At 60.4% G+C, this 23,182-nt stretch overlaps 2 protein-coding genes across 4 annotated transcripts; one reads left to right on the forward strand and one right to left on the reverse strand.

Annotated features, from left to right (window-relative positions):
• Positions 1-6,519: 6,519 nt before the first annotated feature.
• On the reverse strand, positions 6,520-12,174 carry DDX51 (DEAD-box helicase 51). 2 transcript variants are annotated; one of them, XM_029226950.1, is made up of 15 exons: positions 11,845-12,174; positions 11,606-11,757; positions 10,441-10,591; positions 9,980-10,125; positions 9,797-9,868; positions 9,596-9,702; positions 9,318-9,426; positions 9,102-9,247; positions 8,757-8,955; positions 8,564-8,679; positions 8,366-8,482; positions 8,075-8,176; positions 7,898-7,961; positions 7,684-7,818; positions 6,520-7,469 (listed from the first exon to the last, which is right to left on the reverse strand). In XM_029226950.1, the coding sequence occupies exons 1-15, from the start codon at positions 12,155-12,157 to the stop codon at positions 7,443-7,445; spliced, it is 1,956 nt and encodes a 651-aa protein (XP_029082783.1). In that variant the 5' UTR covers positions 12,158-12,174; the 3' UTR covers positions 6,520-7,442. The 2 variants fall into 2 exon arrangements, with proteins under 2 accessions (XP_029082783.1, XP_029082777.1); XM_029226944.1 differs by having other exon boundaries at positions 11,606-12,174.
• A 72-nt stretch (positions 12,175-12,246) lies between these two features.
• NOC4L (nucleolar complex associated 4 homolog) lies at positions 12,247-18,082 on the forward strand. Of its 2 annotated transcripts, none has more exons than XM_029226967.1 (15): positions 12,247-12,425; positions 12,748-12,868; positions 13,357-13,463; positions 13,730-13,837; positions 14,006-14,155; positions 14,236-14,338; positions 14,419-14,453; positions 14,775-14,825; positions 14,908-15,019; positions 15,173-15,233; positions 15,369-15,479; positions 15,637-15,797; positions 15,887-15,969; positions 16,256-16,369; positions 16,456-18,082. In XM_029226967.1, the coding sequence occupies exons 1-15, from the start codon at positions 12,309-12,311 to the stop codon at positions 16,573-16,575; spliced, it is 1,554 nt and encodes a 517-aa protein (XP_029082800.1). In that variant the 5' UTR covers positions 12,247-12,308; the 3' UTR covers positions 16,576-18,082. The 2 variants fall into 2 exon arrangements, with proteins under 2 accessions (XP_029082800.1, XP_029082807.1); XM_029226974.1 differs by having other exon boundaries at positions 12,267-12,425; positions 14,239-14,338.
• Positions 18,083-23,182: the final 5,100 nt, after the last annotated feature.

Genomic DNA, 23,182 nt, shown 5'->3' on the forward strand with positions numbered 1-23,182 from the left:
CAATCCCTACCTCACACCATATGCAAAAATTAACGCAGAATGGATCAGAGACCTAAATGTGGAACTCACAGTTCTGAAACACAGGAAAAAATCTTTGTAGCTTTGGGTTAAATTAAGATTTCTTAGCTACAACATCCAAAGCACAAATCTATAAAAGAATAAAAATGAAAAGTGGAACTTTATTAAAATTAAAAACATTTTGCTATGTGAAGAACATTATTGAGATAATGAAGAGCCACTGGGAGAAAACATTTGCAGAAGACGCAGCCAATGAAGCACTTGTAATAGGATATATAAATAAAAGAAAAAACGCATTTCCTTTACTCACAACACTTCTGGCACCAGCTGCATGGGGGCCTCCCACACCAAGCAGTTCTCCAGGTCTCCGTGACATGAACCAGCTGTCCTACAAGAGCCCAGTTCTGACGCTGACAGCCCGAGGCTAGCACAGAGCCTGCAGGCTAAGGACCCAGCCCCACAGACGACCCCCTTCAGATGCCAGTTTCAAGTGCCAGGTTGTCACCTGTCCTTTTGACCGACCAACTGGCTATAAATTGGAGGATTCCACAATCCCTCCTTGGGTTGGATCATTCGCTAGGATGGCTCACAGAACTCAGGGAAAGATTACTTACTAGGTTAGTGGTTTATGATAAAAGGATATAACTCAGGAACAGCCAGATGGAAGAGATTCATAGGGCAAAGTGTGGGGAATGGAAGTGGAGCTTCCTTGACTTCTCTGGGCACCACTCTCCCAGAATCTTCATGTGTTCACCAACCTGGAAGCTCCCCCGAACCTGTCCTTTTGGGGTTTTGTGGAGGCTCCGTTACATGGGCCGGATTGATTATTACCTCAGTGCCTACCCCTTCTCTGCTCCCCAGAGGATGGGGGGTGTGTGTGTGTGCGGTGAGGCTGAAGGTTCCAAGCTTCTGATCATAGTTTGGTCTTTCTGGTGACCAGCCCCCAGCCAGGAGCCCACCAAGTCACCTCATTGGAACAAAAGACCCTCCTGGCACCCCTGCCACTCAGTGGATTCCAAGGGTTCTAGGAGCTGGGGGCAGAGACCAATATACAACATATATTTCTTACCATTTCACAGTAAAGAATTGTCAGAGGGCTTCCCTGGTGGCACAGTGGTTAAGAATCCGCCTGCCAATGCAGGGGACACGGGTTCGATCCCTGGTCCAAGAAGATCCCACGTGCCGCAGAGCAACTAAGCCCGCCTGCGCTCTACAGCCCACAAGCCACAACTACCGAGCCTGCGTGCCTAGAGCCTGGGCTCCACAACAAGAGAAGCCACCACAATGAGAAGCCCACGCACTGCAACAAAGAGTAATCCCCACTCAACGCAACTAGAGAAAGCCCACGCGCAGCAACAGAGACCCAACGCAGCCCAAAATGAAAATAAATAAATTTATTTTTTTTTTAAATTGTCAGAACTCCATAACAGGAAAATAACTCATTTTTGGAACTTCCCTGGTGGCGAAGTGGTTAAGACTCTGCACTCCCAATGCAGGCGGCCCGGGTTCAATCCCTGGTCAGGGAACTAGATCCCACATGCATGCCTCAACTTAGAGTTTGCGTGCCACAACTAAGGAGCTGGCGAACTGCAACTAAGGAGCCCATGAGCTGCAACTAAGGAACCCACCTACTGCAAGTAAGGCGTGGTGCAACCACATATTTTTTTTACAAAAGAAAGAAGACTCATTTTTAAAAGTGGACGAAAGATTTGAACAGACACTTCACCAAATAAGCTCTAAGAATGGCAAATAAGCACATGAAAAGATGTCAGTATCCTTTCATTAGGGAAATACAAATTAAAACCACAAGGAGATACAAGGACACACCAGCCAAAAAACGAGGACCTTGGCTAGTGAGGGTGAGGAGTGGCCTGCTCCCGTGCCTTGCCGGGGGGGCGGCGCCCACGAGTCAAGCCCCGTTGCAAGCAGCTTGGCAGTTTCTTATGTATTTTACTTAAACAGTCATTTACTCTCTGACCCGGCAACCTCACTTCTCACAGTTTACACAGAAGTGAAAACACACATCCACATGATAACCTATATGCAAATGTTTATAGCAGCTTTATTCGTAATCTCCCCAAACTGGAAGCAGCCCATTCATTCAACTGCCAGATGGAGAAGCAAACCACGGCCCCTCCGGACAATGACGTGGCACTCAGGTCGCCGACCAGGCTGCTGGTGCTCAGACGGCAGGGGGGAAACTCGAATGTATTGTGCAAAAGAGGCCAGACACAAAAGGCTACATACTCTATGATTTCACTTATATGACGTCCTGGAGACGGCAAAACGATAGGGTCAGACTATAGCTCAGGGGTCTCAGGGGTGGGGTGGGGGCGGGGGGGGGGGGAAGGACCGACCTCAAAAGAGCCATTGGGGATTTGTGGGGGTGATGGAAATGTCCTGTTCTCGATTGCGTTGGTGGTTACATGACCACAGGCCTTTGTCAACACTCATAAAACCATACATCAAAAAGGGCGATTTGGGGGACTTCCCTTGTGGCACGGTGGTTAGGAATCCGCCCGCCAATGCAGGAGACACGGGTTCGAACCCTGGTCCGGGAAGATCCCACATGCCGTGGAGCAACTAAGCCCGTGCACCACAACTACTGAGCCCGCGTGCCACAACTACCGAGCCTGAGCGCCTAGTGCCCGTGCTCCACAACAAGAGAAGCCACCACAATGAGAAGCCCGCGCAGCAACAAAGACCCAGTGCAGCCAGAAAAAAGGGGGGGTGATTTTTACTCAATGCAAATTCTTTATTAAAAATTTTTTTTTTATTTAGAACAGTTTGAATTTTATTTTTTGGCCAAGCTGTGTGGCACGTGGAATCTTAGTTCTCCAACCATGGATCGAACTTGTGTCCCCTGCAGTGGAAGCGTGGAGTCCTAACCACTGGACTGCCAGAGAGGTCCCCTGTATGCAAATTCTACTGCAGTTTTTAAAAACTTCATGGGAGAGTAAACAGTACATTTGAGAATTAGTGACAGAGAGACCTGGAGAAAAATCAACCTACTGCAACACGAAGAACAAGAAGAAAGAAAGATGTGTGGAGAGACAGACGGCAGAGGGGTGAGAGGTCTAATGTCGGAGTTGAGTTCCAGAAGAGAATGTGAGACAGGTAATATCTGAGGACGTTCGAGAACCGGCTTACGGTGCCAATCCAGAGATTCAGGAAAGCCAGAAGGTCTCAAACAGGATAAAGAAAAGATTCCCCGCAGACACATTTAGGCCAACGGTAAACTCAGGAGGCAAGGAGAGGTCACAGGAGTGGAGGGAACACAGATCACCTGCAGAAGGACAGTTAGACCGATGGCTAACTTCTCAGTGGTAACTACAGAAACCGGAGAGTTCTTCCGAGGGTTGGGATAAACAGAGGCTCCGTGGGGTGCCGCACGGATGGCTTCAGGGGAGCCGCTTCTTTAGGGTGTCCCTCCACCCACCGTGCCCGCTCGCGTGGGCACAAGTCTGAGGACAGGACGCTCTCAGGCAGGCTGGGGGCGGGGATGCAGCGGCTTCCAGGTGGCAGCTTCTTTGTGTCTCCGCACGACCTGGAGGACCCATCCTTCCAACTGAGAGCACTGGACGTAGATTTTGGCAACTGACCTCACAGAGCTCAGAAAGGGACCAAAAGATCGAGTGACGTTTCGACAACAAAGCTCTCTGGTGCCATCTGTTTATTTATGGGAATGGGATTTTTTCAGTGTTTTGATTTATAAATTGGAAAAATAAGAATAGAGTTGACGCTGAGCCTTGTGGGCACAGGAACTAACTGAAGAAAACAGATTAGCCCTCTCCATCTATTCAATTTTACTTTTTATGTTTAGTAATTATTTACCATAACTGTAATACATTTGTCATTTTGATTACTTGCATACCAATAATAATTGTACCGATTTCTCAATCCAGAAGATTATTATTTTTTTGCGGTACGCGGGCCTCTCACTGTCGTGGCCTCTCCCGTTGCGGGGCACAGGCTCCGGACGCGCAGGCTCAGCGGCCAGAAGATTATTATTTTTGAACACTTAGAGCCTTGTGGTCAATTCTGGAGCACATTTCTATTGCAGGGACGCACGATCGGGGGTCTATAAAATAATTCCAAGCATAAAATACATTAGATCTGTGGGGGGGAATGGAGCGGGAATAGGAATTCACAGAGAGGAGTGTGGGGTGATGGGCAGCATCCAGTCGTAGACGGAGTATTGGATGGTACCTGACAGTCCCCTTATTTGCCTTTTCATGGCTCTGTCGTGATGCTCTGGGGGTGCGGGTTCGCAGACACGGCACACGTGTCCAGAGCTGCGGCTGTGGCCTCGCCACCCTCCTCCTCTGTCTCTTGTACCAGAAGGCGTCGATGTGCCCGGGGGAGGAGAAGCTGGCAGGCCACAGCACCCCCTTACACACTTGCCAGGGAACGCTCCCAGGAGCACCGGTGGGCACAGTCTAGACTGCTCTTCAGCAGGAGGGAGGCTTCGCTGCACCAGAGAATGGCACCTCCCCTACAGCCTTCTGAGAGGCAGCACCTGGGGCTTTCCTGGGTGACGAGACCTGCAGGTGCCTCGCTCCCCATCCTTGCCCCGCGTGCCCAGGGGAGCGAGGGCAGCAGAATGGTTGCACCAAGGCCACGCTGTCATCTGCGTGCCTCGGTGCTCGTGGGCCGGCCTGGCCGAGGGGTCCCCCCAGGAGGGCCGAACAGCCATCCCAGGGCCGTCGGACGACCAGCACAGCTGCTGGACCGGTGGGTCCCGGCCCGGCTCTGCTCAGTCCTAACCCTGATCAGTTCTAACCCTCGGGGGGATGCAGTTCCGGGGTCTGAGGTCCCCCTGGAGCCTTTGTGAGCTCAGTTCCTGCCAGCACAGAGCATCTGTGCCCACCCTGCCGTGTGTGCGGTGGCAGCAGGAACGCCTGCGAGGCTGGTCTGCCACGTTCGCGCCCCCTTCACTCTTTGCTTCTTATTTCTCCGTTTTATTGAGATGTCATTGACCTACAGCACTATGTACGTCTAAGGTGTGCAGCATAATGATCTGACTTACACATCATGGAGTGATTATCACAGTAAGTTTAACGAGCGTCCGCCATCTCACACAGATAGAACATTAAATAGACAAAAAAATGTTTTCCTTGTGCTCAGAACTCAGGATTTACTCTTAACAGCTCTCATACACATCATGTGTAACCTACAGCAGTGTTATATTTGTCATGTTGTACATTACATTCCTAATACTTATTTATCTAATAAAGGGAAGTTTGTACCTTTCGACCGTCTCATCCAATCCCCCTGCTTCTGGTAATGACAAACCTGATCTCTTTTTCTATGAGTTTGTTTTGCAGTATGAGTGATTGGCTTACACGCTGTTAATTCCTGCTACTTTGCTTTTCTCTGAAGTCGTCTTCTTTTCCAGATAAATGCCCAGCAAGTCGCTGTTGAAACCCAACAGCAAAGTGACCTGCACACTGCAGCCTGCCTTGAAGACAGACACCACTACCGCCCGTTTCCCAGATGCCCACGGCCCCAGAGACCCAGCAGGTGCAGGGGAGGCGCTGTATCTCCAAGTTCAAAGTGAAGGGCGAAAGCAGGCAATGTCGTTTCCGCCTGGTGGTCACTTTGCTACTCCCGGGCCCCCCCTCCCGGAAGTGAGGGGCAGGAAGGCTCGGGACAGGCCACAGCCGAGGTGCTTCTGCTCGGTCTCCCGCGGCAGCGGCAGCGCCTGCGGTGCCCCCATGAGTGGCTGCATGCTCCCAGCCCCCAGCCCCCACTTCAACCTCTTCCCGGAACCCGTGGGCAGGCTCGGGGCCTCCGCACACGCTGCAGCTTCTCTCCTGTCCCCACGCGCCCGGCCCCTCCGCAATGCTCAGTAAAGGTGACATCGGAGTTCTTTGTTCTGCTGGCAATTATCAATATTACGAAACTTCTAAAGGCTCAGCCGTTGTCTTCAGTCACCTGCCTGGGCCTCTTCCCGTCTTCTGACACAAGCGTGGCTGAATGGAAAGGAAAAGGCAGGCTGAGGAGGCAATCTGGTATTTCCAGCAATCCTATCACCCAGGGGCATGTGTGTTCACTATTTTTTAACATTTTATTATTTAAAAAAATTAATTTACTTATTTTTGGCTGATTGGGTCTTCATTGCTGCATGCGGGCTTTCTCTAGTTGCGGCAAGCGGGGGCTACTCTTTGTTGCGGTGCGCGGGCTTCTCGTTGTGGTGGCTTCTCTTGTTGCGGAGCATGGGCTCTAGGCACACAGGATTCGGTAGTTGTGGCTCACGGGCTCTAGAGCACAGGCTCAGCAGTTGTGGCACGCAAGCTCAGTAGTTGTGGCTCGTGGGCTCTAGAGCACAGGTTCAGTAGTTGTGGCTCGTGGGCTCTAGAATGCAGGCTCAGTAGTTGTGGCACACGGGCTTTGTTGCTCTGTGGCACGTGGGATCTTCCCAGACCAGGGTTTGAACCTGTGTCCCCTGCATTGGTGGGCAGATTCCTAACCACTGCATCACCAGGGAAGAAGTCCATATTTGTTTTTAAACAGATGCTTTATTGAGATACAATCCACAGACTGGGAAGCCGCCTCTCAGAGGCTGTGCATGGCTGTACCATCCCCCGGGTCCCGTGCGAAGCCTGGACTGAAATGTGAGCTGGTTCGGTACGCAGAGTGCGTTTACAGCCCCAAGAGGTCCAGGCTGGTGCGACCCGAGTCCTGGTCCGCGTGCTCTCCCGTAAGCTGCCCACTCTGCCCCATGACGTCCACTCGGGTGACAGCGAGCACACGGGACGCCAGGACTCATGGTGGTTATTCTGCCAACACAAGGAGCTGCGGTTCATTCCCATTAAGGCTCTGTCAACACGTGACTTTTGGAAACGAAGCTTTCTCAGAGACGGCGGTCAGTGCTCTGAAGCCTGTTTCCTGGACACTCGTCTCACACACGCGGTGACTAATCGTGAAGTACAGCCACGATGACCTCGCAGCGCATCCTCCGGTCTCTGTGACGCCTCGCGGGGAACGGCTACTTAGCAGCCGGCCGTTCACCCCAACAGCGAGGGACTCAGGGCCACCTCTCCCACGCAGGGTGGTGGCTCACACTGTTAGAAGAACTGAATTCCTGAAGGTACCTCAAGGCTGATCCCCAACTTACAGCCTAACGCGTGGCACACGCCACCCCGTCAGCTCCAGGGGAGCGTAAACAGTTTCACTGGAGACTTGCTTCCAGAAAGACCACCCGACAGGGGGCTGACCTTGTGCCCCCTGGAAAGTCTCAGGCCTGGGCCGGAGCCTTGTGTCCAGGGTGCCGGGCCCAGGACAGCAGCGTGCTTGGGGACCGAGGCTCGCTCAGCTGAGGAATCCCCGTCTCCTGCTCGTGCGTCCAGCAACCGGTGCTTGGGATGTTTCCAGAAAGGAGGCGGCTCCCCCACCATGAGGGCAGAGCCCCGAGCCCCGGCCTAGGCTGCCTTCTGCCTCTGCTCCTCCTGCAGGGGTGGCGGTTGGCAGGGGTTGGTAGGCGCCACCCGCCGCTCACTCCTTGCGGCCGGCCCCACCCTCCACCCCCGAGGGCAGAGACGCCCCATCCCCACGCCCGCTCGGAAAGCCAGTTCGGTGCCGGACCCCTCCGGGCCGTGGGCACCCCTGCCGTCTCCTCCCTCCACCTCGGCTGTGCCAAGACGAGCCCCCGCGGCGCCTCACCCTGACGGCCCTCTCCAGCTGGGACAGGGCCTCCTGGTACCGTGGGACCAGCGGCTGCAGGAGCTCACTGGGGGCGTCGTGCCGCTCCAGCCTGGGCACCCCGCCTTCCCTGAGCATCCGGACGAACCTCCTCTCCTGCGGGGAAGGAGCACGTGAGGGGAAGAGGCTCCCGCCCCGCCGGGGCCCCACCTCGGGCTGAGACCCCCAGGCTGACCTGCACCTCGAGGAGCAGCGTGAAGGCCTGTCCGGATTTTCCGGCGCGGGCGGTTCTTCCAACCCTGAAACGGAGCACAGCCTCCTCCAGAGCCGTGGCCCCCAGCCCCTGAGGGCTGTTGGGACCAGGCTTTCTCCGCAAGCCACCCCCTCCCCAGACCCAAGGCCAGTCCCGCACCGGTGCACGTAGGTCCGCAGGTACTGGGGGGCGTCGTAGTTCACCACCAGCTGCACGCCCTGCACGTCGATGCCGCGGGCTGTGGCGTCGGTGCTAATGAGGCTGGCGGGACACGAGGGGCCGCGGGCCCTGCCTGAGGCCGGGAGCAGGGACACACGCCCCTTCCCGCCCTGCTGGGGACGCCGCCAAGGAGCTGGGGAGGGCCCGAGGCGCCCTTCAGGAGCCTAGGCTGACGCCGGAGCGAGTGCCCTCCCCAGAGCAGGACCCCGGCCTGTCTTCCCAGGTACTCACAGCTGGATCTTCCCCTGCTGAAACCGCTTCAAGATCAGCTTCCTAGCGCCAGGCCCATAGCGGGAGGAGAAGTCGGCCACGCGCACGCCCCCAAAAGCCTGGACTAGCAGGAACAGCCTGGGCGGGAGAGGCCAGAGCCGGGTGGGCTGGGGGAACCACCTCCTCTCTCCTCCAGTCTCTGCACCACGCGGGCCTCACCTGTGGGAGTTCTCACGGGAGTTGGTGAAACACAGAACCCTTGAGAGATTCATCTCCAGGATCAGGTGCAGGACGACCAACGGCTTGAGGCGGAGGCTGCAGGGCACGTAGCGATGCTGCGGGGGACGGCGCGAGGTTGGCCACAGCCCGGTGCCTAGACGCGCCCCCTCCCCCCTCCAAGTGCCCTGCTCACCGTGAGCCCCGCAGGGAAGGTGTACTTCCCGCCCAAGTCCCCGGCCACGTCCACGTCGGGGTCTCTGAGGCCCCCGTGCACCGAGCCCGTGGAAAAGAGCCGGGGCCGGTAGAGGCCGAGCTGCTGCAGCTTTTCGGGGTTCTGGGTCAGAGTGGCTGAGAAGAGTAGTTTCTGCAGTGGCATCTGAGGGCAGCAGACGCTGAAAAGGGAGGGGACGCTGGGAAAGCAGCACAGCCCAACCAGCCCACCCCAGCCCGGTGGGAGAGCGTCTCAGACGGGGGACAGCGGAGGGGACCAGCCCAGGGCGGCCCCACTGGGCGCCGAGCGGAGTGCAGGGCCTGGTACCTGGCTGCGGTCACAGCCCGGGGCTGTGTTCTCTGGAGCAGAGCAAAGGGATCCCTACTGCCCTCACTGGGAAAGGCCGCGGCCACCACCCGCGGCAGCCAGGCCTGGTGCATGCTGTCTATCACGCGGTCGGCCTCATCGATGACCTGCGGGGTGGGGGGGACCGCGGTCAGCTTCGGGTCTGCGCCCGGGCCTCTCTCCACGTGGGCCACCTACCAGGAAGCGGAGATGCTGGAGGCTGAATCCTGGGGTCTGCTCGACGTGGTCCACCAGGCGGCCAGGGGTGGCCACCACGATGTCTGCCAGGCAGCGGAAGCCGTCTGCTCTGTGGAGCGGAGAGTGGCTCAGGAGGGCCGCCCTGCACTGACCCCCCCCCCCCCGACATAGGGACCCTGTGGACGGCGGCGCTCCGCTCCCCGGGGCCAGATGGCTACGATGTGGCTGCACAGAGTGAGCCCACCTCTCGGAGGAGCCCACAGACCGGAGGAACCTACGTGTCCTGCACGAGACTCTCCTGCTCCTTGGCCAGCGACTTCTGCCCGGTGACCAGGGCGACCCGAAGAGGAGTGGCATCTGTGTAGACGCTGAACACTTTGCTCACCTGGAGGAAAAGCAGCCATCACCAGCGCAACCTGAGGCCCCGCGCCGCAGTGACGAAGCCCCTGGGTCTGACCTCCAGGCATGGGCCCACGTACCTGCTGGGCCAGCTCCTTGGTCGGCAGCACAACCAGGGCCCGAACCTGGCACACGGCTCGCCGTAGCAGGGCCTGCGGGGTAGACAGCCACCCGCGTCAGCCCGCCCCCCGCGTCCGCCCGTGCCCGCGTCAGCCGCTCCTGCCTGCAGACCCGCCTGGAGGGCGAGGGCTCCCTGCGCTCACCTGCACCACGGGGATGACGAAGGCCAGTGTCTTCCCACTGCCCGTTGGGGCAGACACACAGAGGTCGCTAGGCCGGTAGCCGCCTCTGCTTACCAGAAACCCGTTGGCTGCGCTCTCCAGGAGAGCGGGAATCACTGCTGCCTGCACTGGACAAGGAACGGCGAGACGCACGTCACATCGGTGCAGGGACACCCAGTACTAGCACAGGCACCGGAAACGGCCGCCTCCCCGTCTGTGACCTCTGGGCTGGGCTCTCGCTCAAGGTCCGCACCAGAGCCTCCCGGAGTGCTGAGAGGCTGGAGGTGCTGAGGCCAGGACCACACCGGCCACTGGACGTGTGCACAGGCTGCCTGTGTGGGCAGCTGCTGAGCGATGGCCTTGCACGGTTCTGGGAGAAGGTGCTCTGGAAGGAAACCCTGCTCCCACCGCCACCCCACCCCACCTGCGCAGGGCAGGGGCACCTGGAAAGTAGGACGAGATGCCTTGAGCCCGCAGCCTCTTCCGCAGGTCCGGGTGGACTTCCGGGATATCGTCAATAGGCACCAGGCCTTCGGTGACACTCTTTCCAACGCAGCTTGGCTCAGCCAGCCACGCTGGCAGGAAAGGCTGGACCTATCACAAAGGGAAAGAGAAAGAGACGCGGTGAACACTCCCAAACCCGCCAGGCCAGCAGAGCAAGGCCCCATAAGCCAAGCGCTCAAGACACTCAGGCTGAAAAGGCCGCAAGAAAGAGGCAAGCTTTCTAGCTTCTCCTAGACCACCCACGTCTCACTCTCCGTGAAGCCTTTAAAAGGCGTGAAAAATACATACCAGAAAGCTCCCTAAGCCAAACCACCCAGGGGCACCTTCGCACCTAATAACACCCGTGCTCCAATGACATCTGTGCTCCGGACTACACCCGCAAGGTGCCCGTGACCTGGCACTCTCCTGCCCGCGCTTCTGTTTGCTATCACTGGCTCTGCACCAACCATACAAACCCTCTGTCGTTTTACACAACAAACTCATTGCTACCTCGGGGCCTTTGCCCCAACTCGGCCCTCTCCCTGGCACACACTTCCCTGCCCCCACCACACCTTAACCAGGCTGATCCCTGTCTTCTGATTCCAACTCAAAGTGGATCTCCCCAAGGGCACTCTGCCCAGCTTCTCTTATTCTTCATGATGACGATCATGCTCCAGACATCCTTTAGCTCACGTATTCGACTACTGAAATCTTATGTTGACATGAATCTGCAACTCGCCCAGGAACCTGGTAGACCTGGTAGGATCTCCCATTTTGTTCGCTAGATTGGCGAGCACAGTGGAAGCTCTTTAAATGTGCACCAAGGAAGCGAAGCTGTTTAGAGAGATCTCTGTGACAGCAGCACGGAAACCAAGTCAACCCACTGGTTTCGGAAAAAAAAAGAGAACTCTCACGATTGAAAATATAAGTGCTGAGTTTGCACAGGATTCAAACCGTAAACAAGGATGCTAAGACATCAGCAGTCGGCCGGCTCAGGTGTTCACTCACCGAACACAAACCATACACCCATCAGGCGCAAGCACCGTCCTCCATGCCGTCCCACGAACACAAGCCACGGTAACGACAGCCACCCCAGTGCTGCAGCCTCCCCCCCGGGCCGCTCACCTTTGGCGCCTTGCTCCTCTCGAAGCCCCCGAGCACCAGGGCGTGGGCTGGGGGACCAGAAGCCTCTTCGGGGGGCGGTCCGCCCTGGCCCTCCGGCGACCCCGCGGCTTCGGCGCCCACGCTGTTCCCCGCCGGCGCCTCCTCGCTGCTCTCTGCGCGGCAGAAGCGGGGGCGGGGCGGCGCGTCAGCCCCACGCGGTCCCGAGTCCCAGGGCCCCGCCTCGCCCCGCGAGGCCCTACCTGCGCCCGCGTCCTCATCCTCGTCGTCCGCCTTCCGCCGCTTGCAGGGAGGTGCGTGCGGGCTCCCCGGCGCCCCGCCGCTCTTGCGCCTCCGCGTTCTGCGCGGCCGCCGTCGCCGCTTCCCCGCCGCCTGCGCGGTCTGCGCGGCCTCCGCAGGCTCCGAGAGTTCTTGCTGCGGCGGCTGCTTCTGCAGCTGCCGCTCTCGGGCCCGGCACCGCAGCCGCTCCAGCAGCGCGCGAGCCCGGCCGTCCGCCTCGGCCTCCGCCCCGGCCGCCTCGGGGCCCGCGTACCGCGCGACGTGGAAGAGCGCCATGCCACCCGCCGCGCGCCAGTCCGGCCCGGCGCGCCACGATGACGAGGGGGCGGGGCGCGACGTCATCAGGCGCCGGCGGTAACGTCAGTGGAGCGCCGGGAGGCGGAGCCGGTGGGCGGCTGGGTTGGTCTCGGCCGCGTGGGGTGGCGGCATGGAAGGGGAAGCCGGCCCTGGGGGCGCGCGCCGGGCGCTGGGCCGCCTGGTGGAGGCGGTGCTGGCAGACCGAGGCAAGGCCAACGCCGTGTTCGACATCCTGGCCGTGCTGCAGGTGGGGGCCCGTGGGGAGCGGCGGGGGTCGCGGCCGGGTCCCGGGGTTGGAGACCAGAATGGGGTCTTCTCGGGCTCTGACGAGGTGGGACTTGGGTTCGGAATGCGGCAGCTAATTGCAAAGCGGAGTTCAGGACTTTTCTGGGGGTCTTCTCCAGTCTCGCAGGGCTCCCAGGTTGGAGGGTCGGGTGCGGGGTTTGGCAGAGGTGGGATGGGAGGGTCACGCGGGCTCAGGGGTGGGGTGGGGCTGGGGTCCTGGTCGGGAAAGGGGGCAGGGGCCACAGCTCCAGGCGGGGCACCCCGCGACCGGCATCTCCCCGCAGTCTGAGGACCAGGAGGAGGTCCACGAAGCGGTGCGTGCATGCAGCCGACTTTTCGGGGCCCTGCTGGCCCGCGGAGAGCTGTTTGTGGGCCAGCTGCCCTCTGAGGAGATGGTCATGGCAGGTCAGTGTCCAGGAGGGCCTGGTCTCTGACAAGGTTAGAGGGGGATCTTGCTAACATGGGATGAGCCCCCCCCCCCAAAAACTCCATCATAGGCTACGCGGGTCGGTGGGATCGGGAGATTGTGTTTGGGGGAAGGGGTGGGTAATAGGGGCGTTGAAGCCAGGTGTAAGTAAAGGTTGGGTGGGGTGTAACTGTTTGTCTTGTTTTGTGCCTCTTGTGGGATTTGATGATGCCTATAGTTGACTGTCAATTCCACGGGGGTTTAGAGTTATGTGTCTCAGTCCTTGGCGCGTCTGGGTCTTGGGGTGAAAGGAGAGAGGATCCTGCCTGGGGGAACGTGCTGGTCCTGCCCCAGGTCTGGAACCACAGCGACTCGTTTTCACTCATTCCTCGGCTGGGCTGAGTAGAGGGCAGGGGGAGGGTGGGGCTGGGTCCCGTCTGGCGTGTGCGGGTGTCGGTGTGGGCTGACTGCCCTGCCCCACCTGCAGGGTCCCGGGGGGCCACTCGCAAGTACAAGGTGTGGATGCGGCACCGGTACCACAGCTGCTGCAACCGCCTGGGGGAGCTCTTGGCTCGCTCCTCCTTTCGGATCAAGGTGAGTCTGGCCCGCTAGCCTTGCTTGCCAGCGCAGGGGTCTGCGAGGGGTCTGGGGCCGTGGCTGCAGGTGCCGGTCCAGGTGAGGGTGCTGTCTCTTTCTGTGGCTGGTTCCTCTGGGTGTGGCTGCGTCCGTCCTGTCTCCTGATTCTCACAGGAGCTTTATCTTGAGGGTGTTCAGGCCTGAGGGCCGGGGGAGCTCTGTGGGCCTGTCTGCAGGGATGACGTGTGGCGGGCGCCTCGCGGTCCCTTTGCCACCCCTCCTAGGAGCTGGCCCTCAGCACCCTCATGAAGTTCGTGCAGCTGGAGGGTGAACACCCCCTGGAGAAGCCCAAGTGGGAAGGCAACTATCTCTTCCCCTACCAGCTCTTCAAGGTGAGGCCCAGGCTGCCCGCTTGCGGGTCTCCCCGGCTGCCTGTGGGTTGTGGGGTTTGGGGGGACTCTGGAAGCCCCCCCCAGACTCTGCTATGTGAGCTCCACACCTGGGCCGCCTGTCCTGGGGGTCAGAGAGGTGCTCACCACCTTGTTCCCCCTCCCCCGCAGTCGGTGGTAGGAGGCCTGCTCTCTCCAGAAGAGGACCGCTCCCTGCTGCTCTGTCAGTTCCGGGAGTACCTGGAACACGACGACATCCGCTACCACACGATGCAGGCCGCGGCGGACGCCGTGGCCCGGGCCGCTGATGGGCGCCCTGAGGTGAGCCGCCTGGGTCGGGAGAGGATGGGGGCAGGGGGTGACGGGCACACGGCGTCCAGGTGCTCAGGCCAGGTCTGCAGCAGGTGCCCCTCGCTTTTTGGAACAACACCTTCATGCTGCTGTCCTCCGTGAGCCTGCCCCGCCAGGAGAGCGTCCCCTCCAACTTCTACGTGAAGCACGTGGGTAAGCGCCGGGGCTGGAAGGGCGGGAGGGCAGGGGCCCGGCCTTCTCCCGTGTCGTGTGACCCCTCGCTTTATCTGCAGAGCTCTCGGACAAGTGGAAGGTCGTTCATCTGAGGGTGAGACGCCCTGGGTGGGTGGTGGTTTCCCTGGGAATCCCCCGGTCCTGGGCTAGCGCCCCCTTCCTGGCCTTGTCAGCCACCGGGGTCACAGGAGGCCCCGAGGGCCCAGGCACGGTTCCCGGAGGTCAGAGGCGGCCTGCCCAGGCCTCTCTGGGGCTGAGTGTCATTGCCAGGGCGGCTGTGAACACAGGGCCTGTGGCCGAGAGGGAGGTGTTCTTTCGCTGGGGTTTCTTAGGCCCTGGCTCCGTACCGGAGGCAGGAGGAGAGTGGGCATGATTGGGAGCGTGGGGCACGCCCACCCTTGCCGCTTCCCCGCAGGAGCACAGGAAGGCCTTCCAGCAGATGTGGCTCGGCTTTCTCAAGCACCAGGTAGGGGTCGGGGAGGGACCCCAGGGCTGGGCTCCAGCAAGCGGGGCGGGCCGCGCCCGACCTGACCTGCTGCTTCTGGCAGCTGCCTCTCCGTATCTGCAAGAAGGTGCTGGTGATCATGCACGACTCCATCCTGCCTCACCTGGCGCAGCCCAGCCTCATGATCGACTTCCTCGCCCGCGCCTGTGACGTCGGTGAGCAGGGAGCGCCTGGCGGGCCCCGGAGCCGGGAGCAGCGGGACCAGGGCGGCGGTGGGGGCGGTGGGGGGGGCCTCTGCAGCCCTGGGCCAGGCAGCTGGCGGGGGTGTGCCGTTGGGTTGGGCTCCACGGCTGCGCGTCTGTCTGCAGGTGGAGCCATCAGCCTCCTGGCTTTGAACGGACTTTTCATCCTGATTCATAAGCACAACCTGTGAGTGTCCGCCTTGGGGTGGTCTGAGGGCTTTTCAGCTCTGCTCGTTCATCCGTGACCCCGGCTGGGATTCCCGATCTGTTCTGTTTGTGGCTCTACCCCGACACGTGCTCCGTCACTCACTTCCCCCGCCAGGGAGTACCCTGATTTCTACCGGAAGCTGTATGGCCTGCTTGACCCGTCTGTCTTCCACGTCAAGTACCGGGCTCGCTTCTTCCACCTGGCCGACCTCTTCCTGTCATCCTCGTGAGTGGGGGTGGGGCTGGGGACACCTGGCCTGGCTCAGAGCCGCAGGGCTGCCTGGGCCCCGCTCATCCCTGTGGGGCTGCGGCCCGCAGGCCAGGACGGAAGCTGGGGGCTGGCACGGAGGAGTGGAGTCTTACACCTCCCCCCCGCCCCCCAGGCATCTGCCTGCCTACCTGGTGGCTGCCTTCACCAAGCGCCTGGCCCGCCTGGCCCTGACGGCGCCCCCCGAGGCTCTACTCACAGTCCTGCCCTTTATCTGCAACCTGCTGCGCAGACACCCAGCCTGCCGCGTCCTCGTGCACCGCCCCAGGGGCCCTGGTGAGTGCGGCTGGAGCCCCTGGGAGGCCTGGCCAAGAGGCCAGCACGCGGGTGCAGGTGGCAGACTGGAGCCTGGGTCTCGTTCCTAGAGCTGGACGCCGACCCCTATGACCCCCGAGAGGAGGACCCTGCCCGGAGCCGAGCCCTGGAGAGCTCCCTGTGGGAGCTCCAGGTGAGGGCGCCTGCCTGCTGGTCACTCCCTGGGCTTCCTGGAGCCGCCCCACCTGGGCGCTCCCGCTCGGCCACCCACCCACCCCCACCTGCACGCCCCTGCCAGCATCTCTTCCAGGTCCCCAAGGATCCCACCTTGCCTTGTCACTTCGCTCACCCAGGGGAGCCTTTGCCTCCGTCTGTCCTGTCCCTGGCCTGCGGAGGTGGTGGGATGGTCCCCTGCTCAGTGCGTCCTGTGCCCCTCGCTTTGCCCACGAGGGGCGGTGACATCCCACGTGCCCCTCCAGGCCCTCCAGCAGCATTACCACCCCGAGGTGTCCAAGGCCGCCAGCGCCATTAACCAGGCACTGTCCGAAGCCGAGGTCAGCATCGCGCCGCTTCTGGAGCTCACTGCCTTCCAGGTGAGGCTGTGAGGCGGGCCGGGCGCTGGGCAGTGAGGGCCGTGCAGCACGGGGCGCCTGACTGGCCGCCTGTCCCCGCCCCGCAGATATTCGAGCAGGACCTGCAGAAAAAAGGGCCCGAGCCGGTGCCACTGGAGTTCATCCCGGCCCAGGGCCTGCTGGGCCGGCGGGACGACCTCTGTGCCCAGCACTTCACGCTGAGCTGACCCTGCGCGCCCCGCTGCCCCCGACAGATGGTCTTGTGGGAAAGCCGCTGGGGGGTGCTGGTGGGCGGGGGTCTCGGGAGGTGCAGGTCCTTCACCTGTGCCCCTGGGGCTGGGGTCAGAGCGCCGGCGGGGTGCTCTCCCGTCCACCTGCCGCCCCTCCACCCGCCTACCCTGCTGGCCTCACCGGAGGGTGCTGCCCGGGGCCCTCCCTTCCCTGCGGCCTGGTGGGGAGGGGTGAGGTGGGGTATGGGGGGTGCTGCAGGGCAGCCCCTGCTTCCGGGGCCTCAAGTTACAAGCGCGCCAGGTCGTGGCTTCTGTCGGCCCCTGCGATTCCCCCCCAAGACGCGTCAGGCCCTCTGCATCGCTGTGCTTCCTGACACGGGGCGGCCGTGAGAGCCTCTCTGCTGCAGTTAGACTGTGACGTGGGAGTGACGGGGGGGCTCTGTGCCCCGGTCAGTCTCGGCGGGGAGCACAGAGAGGGGCACGAGCTCTCTGTGCCTGGCCAGGCCCTACTGAGGTCACCTTTGTCCCCAGAAGCACAGTGAGTCCGGGGGTGAGCGTCTGCCCTATCGAGGGGTTACAGGCGGGGCCGGTCCGTTCCTCCACCCCCTGAGCGGAGTGGGCCAGCAGCCCGGTTGTTTCCACGGTTATCTTTTAGAGGTTTCTTTTCTGCCAAAGGTGGCGGGTTTTCCGGCTCTGGTAGTGACCCAGTTTCCTTTAAAAAACCCGCTTGGTCCGGCACATGCCTGGAGACGGGGGCACAGGGGTGGGGCAGCCCACGGGGAGATAAGATACCTCGCTGCCCTCCGCCGCCTCCTGTGCCCCGCTCCTGGCCCCGCCCTGCCCCTCCCCCCGGGGAGCAGGGTGGGAGCTTGTGGTGGGCACCCTGGAGTCACAGCAGGGAAGGGTTCCGCCAGTCTGGTGTCCAGGTCCCCCCCACCGGCCCGGGGTCCCAGTGCACCCTGCTGGTAGCAGCACACCACGTGGCCCCGCTGCCCTTCACCCGTCTTCCCACGAGCAGCAGGGGATGCTCGTTACTGAGCTGGAAACCGCCTTGTCCCTGGGGCGCAGGGCTTGCCTGGAGCGGGGGGCGGGGGTGGGTGGTCTTGAGAGAGCCGGGCCGTCTGGCACCAGGAGTGTCCAGTGGGCCAGAGGCCGCCGTGGCCTTGTGTGGGGATGCCAGGGGGCAGTGCTGGACGGCCTGAGGGCTCCCGCTTTTCTTGAAAAATGCCACTGTGTAAAAAAATTTACAAACTACAAAACACTTGAACAGGCTCTCTTGGTCTTGTCTGCATTCGGCGTCCTGCGCTCCCGTAGGTCCTGGCTGTGGCCCGTAGCCATGCTGGTGCCCGGGCAGCCGCACTCTGCCGTGCTTGCCCTCCGGCAGGTCCCCATTTCCTGTCCTCTGGCCCTGGTTGTCCGCGGGGGAAGAGGGGTGACAGTGCCCTTCCCAGTGGCTGTGAGGTTGGCTGAGAGGCCGCGTGGTGGGTTGGAGGTAAGAACTGAACGGGGGGGCTGGGAGCACCGCTGGGGCTCTGCCTGCCCTTCAGGAGCCCGAGGGGTGGCCGGGACAGCCTCTGGGGCACGTGGGGCTGACTGCAGGGCTCCTGGCTCCAAGGGAGGTACAAGTTCAGACTTTCAAGGGCTTTGGAACCACCTGGGATCAAATAAGATGTCTATGTGGGCGGGCGGAGGGAGGGAAGGGCCTCGGGCAGGTGTACCTGAGGGCGGAGGACACAGCGGCTCCCTGGTCTGTACCAGGAGACCATCCTGAGCCGCTTGTGAGCGACCCACCTCTGAGCCCAGAGACGAGAATGCAGGCGCTTAGAAAGAGTAAACGTTTGTGTGTTTAAAAAGAAAAAAAGACAGGCACCAGCGAACCCGCTACTGGCAGCCTCACCCCTCCAGCGGCTCCCTTGGAGGAGGACGAAGGGGAAGCCTGCTGCCCTTTGCTTAACTACAGTCCTGCCCCGGTTTGTTTGGCCTTTGTAAGTTACAAAGCAGCATGCGCTTACCTAGGAACTCAAGGGAAAGAGCAGCGTGTGGGGAGATGTGGAAGCCTGCTCGCTCCCCAGCCTGCAACCCACCCTCTCCTCTGCCGCCACTTCGCCCGCACAGACCCTCATGCTTCCCGCGCCGGGGGAGAGGCCAGGTACACCTGCCCAAAGCCTCCCTCCACCTGCCCACGTAGACGTTTTGTTTGTGGCACTGGGGACGCTGTTGTTTTCTAGGTCCAGTTTTTACAAGTTGCTTAAAAAAAGATTTCAGACACAGAATGAATACCTTTTAGCTTAGGTATGCCCAGTTTGATATTTGAGGTGCACTAAATTTTAAAAGTTAAAGTGAAATCCACAAAACATAAAACTAACCACTGTAAAATGCGTGATTCAGGGACTTCCCTGGTGGCACAGTGGTTAAGAATCCACCTGCCAACGCAGGGGACACGGGTTCGATCCCTGGTCTGGGAAGATCCCACATGCCGCAGAGCAACTAAGCCCGTGTGCCACAACTACTGAGCCTGTGCTCTAGAGCCCGTGATCCACAGCTACTGAGCCCGTGTGCCACAACTACCGAAGCCCGTGTGCCTAGAGCCTGTGCTCTGCAACAAGAGAAGCCACTGCAATGAAGACCAGTGCAGCCAAAAATAGATAAAATAAATTTATAAAAATGCATGAGTCAGTGGCATTTGTGCATCCATGACATGTGACTGTTGCCTGTGTATAGTTCTAGAACTTTCTATTGCCCGTGAATGGTGTGTATCCTGACCTCTCCTGTTTCAAGAGGAGGCCCATGTCCATGGGAAGGTGTCTGGAGGCCAGAAGTCCCCACAGGCCTGCTCGGGGCCCCATGGAGTGGGCTCTGCCATCTTCCCCCTCCAAGGCCGGGTGGCCACTCGGAGCTGGGTCAGCCCCAGGCCTCCAGCAGGAATCGGAAACCTGAGTGGACGCGCAGAGCCAGGACCCTCGGGCGGCAGCACCTGGGCTGGGGTCTGTAGGAGGGAGGTCCACGCATTCTGGGCTGCCAGCCTGCCAGGCCCGCCCCCGGGAGTCTGGCGTCTGGTGGGGGATTTAACCTGGTTGAAATTGAGGGCTGGCCTTTGTCCGGCTCCAGGAGGGACCCGAGGCCCCAGGCGTCCTGATGGGAGCGCCGTCTGCGGGGCCGCGGCCTGTCAAAGTCCCCGATGGGGGTCACGGCGGGGCTTTGGGCTGAGTGGCATCCGCTCCCCCTCCAGAGGGGCTGGACACTGGAGGCAGCCACGTGGGTCCCACAGCCCCGGTAAAAACGGGACGTCGAGGCGGGGAGCCCCCGGCTGGCAGCACCCCGTGTGTGTGCTGTCACACGTCAGGGCCCATGGGGAAGACACAGGATGCTCGTGGTCTGGGATCTCCGGGGTCTGTCCTGTGCCCTTCCCTTGGCTGAGGCTACTTCACGCCCCCTCCCTGCAGTGAACCAGGACCGTGAGAACAGAGCCCTGAGGGGGCTCGGGTAATCCTCCCAGGGGGTTGTCCAACCCGAGGGGATCTCAGGGGCCTTGGACTTGTAGTCGGTGTCAGGGTGGGGATGGTCTTGAGTGCCTGATGTTGGAGGGCCCCTGAGAAAGAGAGTCCCTGCACCTGCCACCCCACCAAGCAGTGAGGGGGTTTGATACCCTGCTATGAGGAGGGTCCGGGGCAGGCCGGGAGGCACCTCCAGAGTAGAAAGGTTGGCGGACGGTCTTGGACGGGGCATCCAGGATCGCCAGGGGCAGCAGGGCAGGCAAGAGCCTCACGGTGGGGAAGAGGGGACTGCTGGCCTCCTGCGTGGTCTCCAACCGAACGGAGGGGAAGACGGGTCTCTCGGGGTGCCAGCGAGGACAGGTAGTACCTTGCGTGCCAGGGGACCGCCGAGTCCTTCCCAAGTGACTTGAGTCCAGGCTCCTTGCAGGGAGCCCCGCCGTGAGTGTGCCTGCCCAGACGGCCTGGGCCCTGCCTCCCTGCCTCATTCACTCAACGGTGGTTTCCTTGCTGTCCATCTCAGGGCAGCCTGCCCTCCTCCTGACTCAAACGCTGCTTCTCTGTTCCCGGCACATACACCTCTGTCCCGACACCACCGGGGAAGGGGGGGACCCTGACCAGCAGAGACCTCATTTCTGCCGCATCCGGAGCCGGAGCTTGAAGTAGAATTTCAATCCCGCGGCAGAAACACAGGGACGCGTTGTTTCCTGCACCACCCGTGGTCCCGCCTCTCGAGTTACTGAGACCCAGTGAGCCAGGGACATGGGGGGCCCCCGCTGACTACCCCACTGCACGATGCCACGGCTCCAGGGCTGTCAGGTCCAGGGTTTCAGAAAAACTTGGAGGGAGGGCGGGGGTGGCCCGATGTTGGGGGGCGGGGCGCTGCCTGCTGTGTGCCTGGGGCGCCGTCCCCTGGTCCTGCTGCACAAACAGGCCAGCCCTGTCTGTCCCTCTGTCCCTCTGTCTCCCTGTCTGTCTGTCTCCCTCCAGGAGATGAATGGGGCTGTTGGATGATTAAGTCACAGCCACACGCGAAATGAACGTATCACGAGACGCGGAGAACTCCCTCCAGCGATAGGAGTGCTCAAGCATTTAACGGGCATGTAGCAAGTAAGCTGCAGAGAACCGGATGTCCGAGGGGTGCCTCCTGAAACAACCAGGGCGTAGACCTTGGGGAATGTGCGCCCCCATCAGGGCTTTCCCGCTGGGCTGGGGGGGCAGCAGCTGGCCCCTGGCGCTGAGCCGCCCTCCTCCGTGGGGCATCCTCCGTTAATGGAAGCCTCCCGGGGCCCCACCCCTGCTCCCAGCTGATCACGGCCTGGTGAGGTCACGGCCTCAGTGCCCACCGGCTGGTGCCCCGCTCTGTGCTCGGGAAAATTGCCCAGCCCCTCCAGGCCTCGGTCCTCTCATCCACAAAGTGGGCGGTTCCAGGGGCTGTGGCTGTGTACGAAATCAGTCCAAAACTTAGAGGCATGAAACCACTACAACATCGATTTCGCTCATGAGTCTGCAGCCTGCACAGGGCTTGCGGGGGCACAGCTGGTCTCTGCTCTCCTCGGCAGGAGCTGGGGCGGCTGGGACGTCGGGGCTGAGCTCCCTGAGGTCTGGGCTGTTCTAGGTCAGAGCCGGAGCCATTGAGGTCGTTAAGTACGGCGTGTCGAGGTCAGAGGAGGCCTGGACCACTGGCATTGCTTGAGGCTTAAAGGCCTGCCAAGACAGACGTGCTAAAATAGGGCAAAATGTTTCTTCTCCACACAGTTCATTTGTGCTCATTATAAAGACCTCAGTTACTATAGAGATGGACGTCGGTGGGAAGGGAAAGCCGCACATGGAGGACCTGTGAGGCTCTGCAATGATCAAGGAGATTCCCAGGAGACTGCTCTGGGAGATGGGCACTGCCCGGGGCGGGGGCCAGCCACGAGGCTCTGGAAAGCCCAGAGGGTGGCCAGGGGCAGCAGCTCACCTCTGCTGTAGAAAGCCGCCAGGACAGCACGGATGTGAACGCTGTGTGCCTATAAAACTCTCTACAAAGTCGGGGTCAGATCCGGCCTGCGGGCCACAGCTTGCCCACCCCTGGTCTAGTGACCTTCCTGGTCTGTCTGTCTGTCTCTGGGTCTTCTTTGGTGGACATGACCAAGAGCTATGCAAACAGTTCTTGTCCACGGAATGAACTTGGTCTGTAGGAGGGACGGTGGTGTCCCCCCTGCAGGTGGAAGGGGGCAGCTTTGCATCAGTTTGGGGGATTCACTTCACTTCTCCCGGTAGGCCTGCTCTCGGGTCCCCTCAGGAACAGTTTGAAGTTTTACCAGCCGTTTCATTAGCTAACGGTTAAATCGACTCTCTGACACGCGTCCATTTGTATCTGTAGGTGAGTTATGCTTTTTCCCTTTTACAGAAACTGACCATTAATAGTCCCCGGGATTGGGCTTCCCTGGTGGCGCAGTGGTTAAGAATCCACCTGCCAGTGCAGGGGACACAGGTTCGAGCCCTGGTCCGGGAAGATCCCACGTGCCGTGGAGCAACTAAGCCCGTGCACCACAACTACTAAGCCTGTGCTCTAGAGCCCGTGAGCCACAACTACCAAGCCCACATGCCACAACTACTGAGCCCGCGCGCCTAGAGCCCGTGCTCCGCAACAAGAGAAGCCACTGCAATGAGAAGCCCACGCACTGCAACAAAGAGTAGCCCCCGCTCGCCGCAACTAGAGGAAGCCCACGCGCAGCAGCGAAGACCCGATGCAGCCATAAATAAATAAATAAATAAATTTAAATATATTTAAAAAATAGTCCCCGGGACCCCAGTCCCAGACACGACCGTGGTTGCCAGCTTGGTGCATATCTGCCCTCTCCCCAGCACCCCTTTAATGAAAAATCCCAGCATCACATCACAGGTCTCGTGTGCCCCAGCCACCCGTCTGCCTTGGAAACATAATGACACAGTGTGTGCATGTGGCATTCTCGCTGACTGGCCGCCCCGCATGTCCCCTGAGCTGTGATGTATTGAATTGTCATCGAATGTCTGTCATTGAAGTATTGATTCCCCCTTTCTTTTTTTTTCTTTTCTTTTTTTTTTTTTGCGGTACGCGGGCCTCTCACTGCTGTGGCCTCTCCCGC

The sequence above is a fragment of the Monodon monoceros genome, unplaced genomic scaffold (genome assembly GCF_005190385.1).
Source record: "Monodon monoceros isolate NGI ecotype Baffin Bay Population unplaced genomic scaffold, NGI_Narwhal_1 Super_Scaffold_1, whole genome shotgun sequence".
In the NCBI taxonomy this organism is placed as follows: domain Eukaryota; kingdom Metazoa; phylum Chordata; class Mammalia; order Artiodactyla; family Monodontidae; genus Monodon; species Monodon monoceros.

Coding starts and splice junctions, on each gene's coding strand:
- NOC4L (XM_029226967.1), top strand. CDS start 12,309: ATGGAAGGGGAAGCCGGCCCTGGGGGCGCGCGCCGGGCGCTGGGCCGC. Junction 13,464..13,729: donor GCTCCTCCTTTCGGATCAAG/GTGAGTCTGGCC, acceptor CACCCCTCCTAG/GAGCTGGCCCTCAGCACCCT. Junction 16,370..16,455: donor TGGAGCTCACTGCCTTCCAG/GTGAGGCTGTGA, acceptor CCCGCCCCGCAG/ATATTCGAGCAGGACCTGCA.
- DDX51 (XM_029226944.1), bottom strand. CDS start 12,157: ATGGCGCTCTTCCACGTCGCGCGGTACGCGGGCCCCGAGGCGGCCGGG. Junction 7,819..7,897: donor CGCTGCTCCTCGAGGTGCAG/GTCAGCCTGGGG, acceptor CCTTCCCCGCAG/GAGAGGAGGTTCGTCCGGAT. Junction 7,470..7,683: donor AGCTGGAGAGGGCCGTCAGG/GTGAGGCGCCGC, acceptor CCACCCCTGCAG/GAGGAGCAGAGGCAGAAGGC.